At 47.3% G+C, this 9,244-nt stretch overlaps 1 protein-coding gene across 2 annotated transcripts; it reads right to left on the bottom strand.

Annotated features, from left to right (window-relative positions):
• Positions 1-224: 224 nt before the first annotated feature.
• On the bottom strand, positions 225-8,675 carry ZWINT (ZW10 interacting kinetochore protein). 2 transcript variants are annotated; one of them, XM_020797678.3, is made up of 10 exons: positions 8,557-8,675; positions 6,666-6,765; positions 6,425-6,536; positions 5,352-5,518; positions 4,015-4,071; positions 3,709-3,860; positions 2,209-2,380; positions 1,990-2,129; positions 1,228-1,387; positions 225-562 (listed from the first exon to the last, which is right to left on the bottom strand). In XM_020797678.3, exons 1-10 carry the CDS (start codon positions 8,604-8,606, stop codon positions 482-484), a joined length of 1,191 nt encoding a protein of 396 aa, XP_020653337.3. In that variant the 5' UTR covers positions 8,607-8,675; the 3' UTR covers positions 225-481. The 2 variants fall into 2 exon arrangements, with proteins under 2 accessions (XP_020653337.3, XP_072847428.2); XM_072991327.2 differs by having other exon boundaries at positions 3,709-3,863.
• Positions 8,676-9,244: the final 569 nt, after the last annotated feature.

Consider the following 9,244-nt stretch of genomic DNA (forward strand, 5'->3'; position numbering starts at 1 on the left):
CTGGGCTTCTTTTCATTTGTCCCACATTTGTAACACTTAAAAATAAAATAAGGACATCTATAATAAGGCAGCTTGTGTAGAGTCCCAAGACGCATCTTCTTGGATTCTCAACTGGGTGCAAAAGGCAAACCTGTGATCTCCTGGACATGGAGGCAGAGGGAGCTGGAGGGCCTTGAAACAAAACCTTCTGTACAATCCAATCAGAGGCCCCAAATATTTCAAAATAAATGCCAAATAGAATTTTATTAAATAGAAAACTCATCAGTTTTGGAAAGCTTTGAAGCCAAATACTGGACTTGCAGTCATAATGAAAAACACGAAACTACCGCTGAAATTCAGTAAAAGCAGTAAGAAAGGGGAAAGGACAGTTGTTCCAAATAAATCTCATTCGCTCCCATCCACCCTTGCAATGCAGAGATGTGAGATGCCATGGGACTTGGGTCTTCAACTCTGCTGCACAGACACGGGTACCACCAGATGTTCAGGAAAGGAAAGGAGCGCTGAAATCCACAGTGCTGAGATATACCAGCCAGTTCTGCAGGGAAGGTCTCTCGTGTGGAGGCTGCAGAAGAGACAAGACGTTGAGGACAGCTGCATCATGCCCAAAGGTAAAGGGGGGGACAACAAGGACTAAGGCCTCTTGGAATCTGGAGGCCGATCTGTAGGATCCTGAACACCCCTGTTGAGTCGTGCAGGGGGGGCTACCAAGATTGACACCATTTCATAAAAGGGTTTTTTTTTAAAGGGTTTTGCCTCTTGGGAATCTTACGTATCCGCTGGGACCCCACCATCTCCTTCAGCACCATTTTGCTCATACAGGATAGAGCGGTACACCCAAAGAAACTGAGGCAGAGGGAACTGACAGACCCTCAGCAAGTGTCAACCCTCTCAAACTCCTGCTTTCACTAGTAATTACACTGCCTGAAAGAGTCCTCTGTTCCTTGATGACATCCTCAGCTATTATACTAATTCCCACCTCCATTTAAAGAATCTCTCGGCAGCAGCAAGGGAAAGACTGCCAGGATTTAACAGAACAGGAAACCAAAAGATCAGAAATGAGTGTGGGCACACAAAGGGAAGCAGTGACGGCAGTGCCCGCTTTTCTTTACGTTTGAAACAGATTATCTCCATTTGGTGGGCCTTTCTCTCTGCCATCTATTACTCCCTACCCTGCTTTTGTTGGCCAGGTGAAAGTAGGATTAAAAGAAGAAGAAAACACATCCTAACCCGGTAAGAAGTTACATCAACAGCACCATGTTGACTCTTTACTGAGACAAGGGAGATCCTCCCACTGGCAGGATATCCTGGCTCCACGTGGAGGCTGCAGGTTGATGATGGCTTCAAGTAACTCAGTATCCGCTTTTCCTGCTTCCAGTCAATGGCAAAACTGTGAAGAAAGGAGGAGTACAGAGACGGTGCATCAACAGTGACAAGCCTAAAGAATCAGGTAGAAGGAGTGCTCCCTTTCAAAACAGAGGTCCTTTACACAGCACTGTGCTTTCAAACAGAAATCCATTTGCAATTCTCCAACTGCAGGACAGGTTAGTGGCTAAGCCATGGAATTCCAGGCCTCTTTGAACTCCTGGGCACATCTGGAAATCTAAGAAACAGTAACAGTCACTCCTACACAGTGGCAGCAAATGGGGCAGGGAAGGAGGAGGAGGCAGTGCCTAGTCACAAAATAAAATACTGTACCAATTTTCTCAGAAAGAAAGAAAGAATGAATAAATATAACGTAAGTGCTTGGGTCCAAACCCCAAAAGCCAGCCCACAAATAACCCAGAAGGATGCCTCCTGATGCTCAGAGAAATATATTCTCTTCCAAACACACACAACGCATACACACAGAGAAATGAAACACATGCACATAAAAAAAGCAGGAAATAAAGGAGGGAGGGATATTCCTAACCCTAGCCTGAGGACATTGACACTAGGGCTGATATCCAGGGGCCTTAAACCAAATATCCACAGCAGAAGTAAGAAGCTCACCAGTTCTGCAGTGACTCAATCTCAGCCACAAGCTGTGCTTCCTGCAAGTAATGTCGCTGCAGCTCCAGGACGATGCTTTTGATGCTGCTGTAGGTGCCCATGGGAAGCACAACAGAGGGATCAAAAAAGGGACTGTCACCCTAGGTCAAGGAGAGAAAGCGAGCTCAAGACACTGGTCCAGGCCAGGCCACTATGGACCAGCGTCTTGCTCTTTCTTACCTGCAGTGTGACGCTACCATCCTCCTCCCAGTGTAAGCGTAACTTCAGGTGATGGGGTGCAGAAGAGGCAGCCTGGGAAGGAGAGAACATCTCAATCTCCAGGTCAGTCTCTGAGACGGAGATCAATTTTATACCCTTCAAAGTCTCCAAGAGGCAGCGGAAGTTGGAGGTGCTGGAATAAAGGAAGAAGAGAAATAGGGATGGGGTGGGAGAAAAAGGAAAGCCTCTTAGGCCACCTTTCCCATATCACTCATTGTGAAGAAAACACGATGGGGATAAAGCAGCAAAGAGGATGAATCCTACCCACCCATTTTTAAGGGAGGCTGAAGGACAACGGTTTTAATCCAAGGTAGCAAATATGAGGCAGAACCACAAACATCACACACAGACACAAAACCTGAACTATAGACCAGAAAACACATATTTTGCCATAATGGAAATGTCTATAATCTTTTACTGTGCATAATGGATGAGATTGCTGCTAGCCACACTGTCCAGGGTACCAAGCCAAACCTTCTTTAATAGTTGGTTGAGCTTCTGAGATAACACCAGGAAATGTCCGTGCATGTTCAAGAACTTGGGAAAGCTACCATTTCAGTCAACTGCAGCAAAACTGATGAAGATGACAGCAGTGCATCCGTGATATGGCATAAACTTTTGTGTATTGCAGCTCAGTTCTTCAGATGTAATCTAAGAGGTGAGCTACAGCCCAGAAAAACGTAGGTGCCGTGGTTGAACACCTCCATGGTTTAGCTATATGGCTGCAGAGACGGGGGGGAGGGAGTTCAATTCCACACTATGCTTCCGGAGAGTAGAGCCAGCTTGTTGCCTTAAAGCAATATCCTTGGGGATATTGGGGAGCACAGATCCGGGGTGCCCCCAGAAGAAGGGAATGGTAAACCAGTTCTGAGTATTCTCTACCTAAGAAACCCTGAAAAGAGTCACCCTAAGTCAGAACGGACGGCACACCATTATTATGGTTAGGATACAGCGTGCACCCTGCAGTTACAGATTGAAGAAATGCCCTGGGAAAGGACACTTCAGGAAAGCTTCTCAGAGGTGTATAAGGTTGAAGCACATTGCACATGGCTTCAACTTTGGTTTAAAGACTTAAGAAAAAAATTAAGAACCAACAACAAAACACAACACACATGCATAGTCGGCGGTGAAGTTGTAGCCCCTAATGGGCTGGGTGGGGGGACTCTTTGCAACTTTGAAAAGGGGGTATGTGAAAAGGATAAATAGTGTAAGATAATGGCCAGTATCTTGTACTGTAAGTCTGCCAGTGCGATGGGACTGACATCACACCCAGTGGCCAGAAACCCATTAATTAGTGGCATATTTGCCACTGGCTGTGACCTCAATCCCCCTGCACCTGTACAGCTGTGGAACAGGACTGAAGGCCAGTGACAAGCCGTCTGGGTGAACAAGTTAACAGCACACATTACTTTTTCCAAAGTAATGTTCAAAGCTCTGCTGCAGCCAAACACGAGGTCTCACCTCTGCGCCTTCTCCCGCCAGATGCTGGCCTGGGCCTCTTGCTCCTCTAGCTCCTGTTGCAGGAGCTGCAGCTCGTCCTGATGCCTCTGCAGCTGGTTCTGCAGCTCTGAAACACGCCTTTCCAGCTGCTGGTGTTGCTCTCGCAAGAGCTCCTGCTGGGGAAAGATCAAACTACAGGAGATCAAGGGACTCGACCGCCGGCTTTCCTCACTCTTGAATTAAGCAAAATGTCATCAGAATCAAGAAAAGTGAGGATTTGGGACTATAGGATACCCAAACCAGCTCAGCTGGCGACCCAGACCCCACCTGTTCCTTCTGACGCCTAACGTGGGCAATCTTGGCTTTCTCCTCCATCTCCTGTTTCTGCAAAAGAAATCCAAAATGGAAGTAAGGACCCCGGTAGCAACACAGCTAAACAAAAAACCAGCAGCTTGCCATATCCATTAACTGGACTTCTAAAACTACCAACATGTGTTACAGCATCTGTGGGGGATCAGTTCCAAGCCCTCCCCATTGGATGCTGAAAAATATATATACAGTGGTGCCTCGCTTTACGATCGCTTCGTTTAACAATGAAACCGCATTATGATGAACTTTTTGTGATCACTTTACGATGTTTCCTATGGGGGAATTTCGGTTTGCGATGATTGGTTCCATGCTTCACGAACCGATTCTTCGCAAAACAATGATTTTAGAACAGCTGATCGGCGGTTTCAAAATGGCCACCGGGTAAACAAAATGGCGCCTCGCTGTTTTCTGGGACGGATTCCTCGCTGCACAGGCAGCGAAAATGGCCGCCCTATAGAGGAGCTTCGCTGGATGGTGAGTTTCCAGCCCATCGGAATGCATTAAACGGGTTTTAATGCGTTTCTATGGGCTTTTTAATTTCGCTTTACGACATTTTCGTTCTACAGCGATTTCGCTGGAACGAATTAACATCGTAATGCGAGGCACCACTGTACTGTACAGTATACAGAACATAATGTGAATGCTATAGAAAGCATGGTCTTTATCTCCGTCTAGTGGCCAGCACTGGTAACATCATGATTAAAAATATATTGGGGGGATTATTCTTTCAATGTTTTTAGTATTTTCAGACTGTGGATAAGTGAATCAGTGGATACTGATCCTGAGGATATGGGGTCCTACTGTACTTCTCATGGCATAGATAAAAGAAATGGAAGGCATTTGTTTCCCTCCACTTAGTATTTTGATCTTAGACTTTTGAACATACAATCACAACAACAATTTGTGATTTTTTTTCTCCCACTAGTGAGTCTTGAGGGGGGTTTCTACTTCAGCCACCATATTTCAGTAGTGATAGCAGGAGTGTGGCTTGTGGGGGGAGGGGTTACAGGGGACAAAGTTGGCCCTTGGACACACTGTGACTGCCCAGCCTTAATGTCGTGACACCGATCCTAGGTGACAACACTCATGGGTCACAAGTTGTCCACCGTTACTCTATAAATCCCCCTAAACAGAAGAATGGGGCAGAAGTGACAACTATGCAATGCTCAAGCATTAAAACATGTTTGGCAGCTTGTTTGACTAATCAGACATCTCAACCTCAATTCTTGGCGGGCAAAAGGGCAAGACATCAATAAAGTCTGCCATCTGCACTGCCTCAAATAAGGACACACCACCTTGGCTTGGTAGCGCTGCAGGGCGTTCTCCAAGAGCTGAGCCCGGTTCCTTCCCTCTTCCAATTTGGCCAGGACCTGAGGTACGGCCCCCTTGATAGACTCCACCTGATGCTGGTACTCAGCTTTGAGGGCCTTCCATTGCTGTTTGGCCTCGGCCATTTCCTTTCCTGCCAAAGAAATGACATTGAAAAGCAAGAGACCACCATTCACATCACAGCCAGAAACAGTCCAAGCTTAGAAAATGATCAGAAATGTTGTCTGTCTGTCATCCATTTATTTATTTACTGGACTACAGTTCCCAGAATACTGCAGCCAGCAGGGCTGTGAACCACAATGGCTTAGGGGCTCTTCTGTCCAAAAAAGTAACATTTGCAATCTTCGGAAGTGGTCCACAGAACCCTTCACTCTAGCCCTGAACAGAATCTCCCAAATCTTCGAAAGAGATTTAGGAGTTTCTCATAAATGCTGCAGCAACCTCCTGATAGAAGCAACTTTCCAGCTAGCTAGGCTGATGCTTGTTCACTCAAAACTCCATACTTGTACATCCTTTGGCTGATGCTCAAAGGAACAGCCCCACAACAAACTCTGACCCAGTCAGAAGACAGAGTGATTGCCAAGAACCTTAATCGCCCAATGTCAGTTATAAAAGTGACATAGAAAGGTTGTGCAGAAGAGATGAAGAACTTATAGCAGACATGCACACACAAAAAACATATTGTACACACACAATGTTGCTAGACTGCAGTTCCTACCATGCCCTACAATAGGCTACACAGGCCAGTGGTTGACAGGAGCTGCAGGCTAACAACATATGGAGTTCCACAATCCCTTAATTCTGTTGTAGAGAAGAGTTTCTGTAACTTTTCCAAGGGAACAAGTCTCACTGAATTCCACAGGGCTTCCTTCTGAGTGCAGATGGGGCTGCCAGAGGCCCCTAACAAAGGTTCAAGTCACCCATCCAAACTACCTACGCACTGAAAATGCTAGCTGTGTGTCCCTAACCAGTGTACCCCCGGTACCATCCTGGATGTGCCGCAACCTGTGACCCTCACCCATCCAGCACAGGTACTTACGGACAGCAGCATCTGAAGTATCCTGGATGCAAGGGGCAGACTCAAGGAAATCTAGAAGGAACTTCACCACTTGCAGCTGAGTGTACATCAGCTTGTGGGTCTTCCTGGTGTTCTGGGGAAGCAAACACCAAATGGAGGGAGTTGGTAGTAATCCGCTCCCCCAAAGCCCAAGGGATCTCCAGCACGGCCTCGGAGAGAGCCAGGACGAAACCCAACAAAGGGAAAGGAAATGGCCACTTACCACGGCATGCTCAGCCAACACCTGGGCTGGGAGTTCGGCCTCTACGCCATCTTTGGCTTGGCCCTCAAAGGTGAGTGCATCTTTCCACTGAGCCATGATCCTGAGGGGAGCGGGGAAGAACATCAAGAACCTAGAAAAGTCGCCTCAAAACCTCCATGCTCCCCGGGAGCTGTTTCCGCACACATTCGTCTGCCTCAGACACTCTCCACAGGGGTCGGGAACTCCTGATCGCTTTCCAGGCAGGAGTGCCTCAACGGCGCCCTTCAATCCATTTCGGGCGCAGCCCTTTCAGCAGAGGGATTCAAATCTATTTCCCCTAAGCCTCGGCAGACTGGAGGGAGGAATACCAACCTCTCCTGTCTTCCTGCCACTCGTGGCTTCCATCATCACCCAGCAGCCCTAACACTTCGGAGGGAGGCTTAACCCCTCCTGTCCCCAGCCTCGGCAAAGAGCGATGTGCCCACACATTGATGCAGCCACAGGCTGACAAGAGATGCAGCTTCGAGTTGTGCACATCTCTCCTAGGCCATGCAGATAGTTAATTAGTACAGTTAGTTCAGCTGGGACAATCCCTTGCTCCAGGCTAATTGTTCAAGGGAATTCCAGAGGCTTGGGAGTTCCTCAGAGGCTCATCTGGGATCTCTGAACCACCCTTCAGATGTCTTGGACTACAGCTCCTATAATCCCTAGTCATCATAGCCAATGGTCAGAGACGACAGGAGTCACCAATGCAAACAAGTGAAGGGTGCCAACTTGCCAACGCCATCCTTCAGAGATGGGGATCAGGGCACAAGCTGTTTGGCTCAAAGAAACAGGCCTGCCATCACTGACTTCCCTGTTGCAGAATCCCAGATAAACTTCTGAGGAGCAACTGAGGTTCCAAAGGAGCAGCTGTGTTACACAAGCACACAAATGTAGTGGCACCTTAAAGACCAAACTACTATATTGCATTTTTGAAGAGGTAGCTGTGTAAGTCTGTTAGCATGTCTGGCAAGAACAAAACAAAGAAGAAAAGGAAGACAAAAACATTGTAGCACCTTAAAGATATTAAAACATAGCAGTTAGTCTTTGACAATGGTTTTTATCTTTTTTATTTTTTTTTTATTTTGTTGTTGCCTGCCATACTATATTTCAATGTGATCCATGGATCAAGTCCACTTGCTCAAGGTTCCCTGGAGCAATTGTTTTGACCACTGGTTTAGAATCTTTTCCAAAACTGCAGAGGCAGGTTTACATGTGTTATGTTAACAGCTATCAACCTGGAACAGACTTACAGTGACCCTAACCCAGTTTTCAGGTGAGATATTTAAAGAGTGGTTTTATTAATTCCACGCCCCTAGTGAGCTTCTACAACTGAGCGGGGAATTTGAACTCAGGCCTCCTGAGTCCTAGTCTGTCCTATCCGCTACACACCACACGGGGTATCCCATATTAATTTTGCATGAAATAGGAAAAATGCTGAACAAGAAAGGGTTTTTTTTTCCTAAATGCAATATAAATGCTGAAAATGGGTCCAGATTTAAGATCAATACTGCACTGTAAATTAAGGACAACAACCAGAAGTGACAGGATCTAAAGGTATTTTTTTTAAATAAAGATAGTTAAATGAGCAAATGATTTCAACGACTAACACAGCACAAAACAAAGGCAGATACAATGAGTTTGCAATGGCTGAGCCGGGCTGTTGGCAACAGGAGGCTCTGGAGACGGCTCATTCATAGGGTCGCCAGGGGTCGGCGGCGACTTGATTGCACGCAACAATGAATGCTAAAAAGCATGCCGACTAACCAATAAAATACTAGAGTACTAATTTAATGGAAAACAGCAGAACAGCGGGCAAAGCTGCCATCTCCTCCTCCTCCTCTCCCCCCCAAACAGAAACAACACGCACTTTCCAGCCTCCGCTACCGCCGCCATGTTCCGTCCCGCCTCGGCATCCATTGCTCCGCGCCTTCTCCCGCCCTTCCATTCAACTCGCCCTTTTCCCCGCCCCCTTCGCCGAGCACACCACTCAGCGCTCGAGAAGTCAAACAAGCCCCGCCCCAGAGCTTAGACGGGCAGAGCGACCGTAATCGTAGCAGGAGGTGGGACAACACCAGGCCAAGGGGGGCGAAAGGGGGGGGTAGCCGAGGCCAGTGTTTCTGGGCCGGAATCTTGCCACTTGAAACGCTGCTTTCCAGAGTTGTTGGTCCCTCGCTGCCAACAGCCACTTCTTGACCGTAAAGCCGGAGCTGAAGATCAGTCCCGGTGGCTTTTTCCTCCAGAGGCAGAGCTCAACGGTGGCTGCATAGAGTGTGCCTGAGCATGTGCAGAGTGCATCTCCCGCTCCTCAAGGATTGGTGGAAGGGCTGTCAGGAGCATGAAATGGCGTTTCCCACGAATTCTCAGGCTTTCTCCTCCACCACCCCCAACACAGCCACACACCATCCCACACCCTCCACACTCCCATTTCTCAGAGTGGCACTTTGTTGGCTGTTGGTTTTTTTAAAAAATATTTGTATATTTATTGTTCTCAGCTTTAGTAGTAGGCATCCTTCAGTCTCGAGAGACTATAGTAACATGCTCTGAATTCTTAGCTT

This window comes from Pogona vitticeps, chromosome 2, assembly GCF_051106095.1.
Source record: "Pogona vitticeps strain Pit_001003342236 chromosome 2, PviZW2.1, whole genome shotgun sequence".
NCBI lineage: Eukaryota > Metazoa > Chordata > Lepidosauria > Squamata > Agamidae > Pogona > Pogona vitticeps.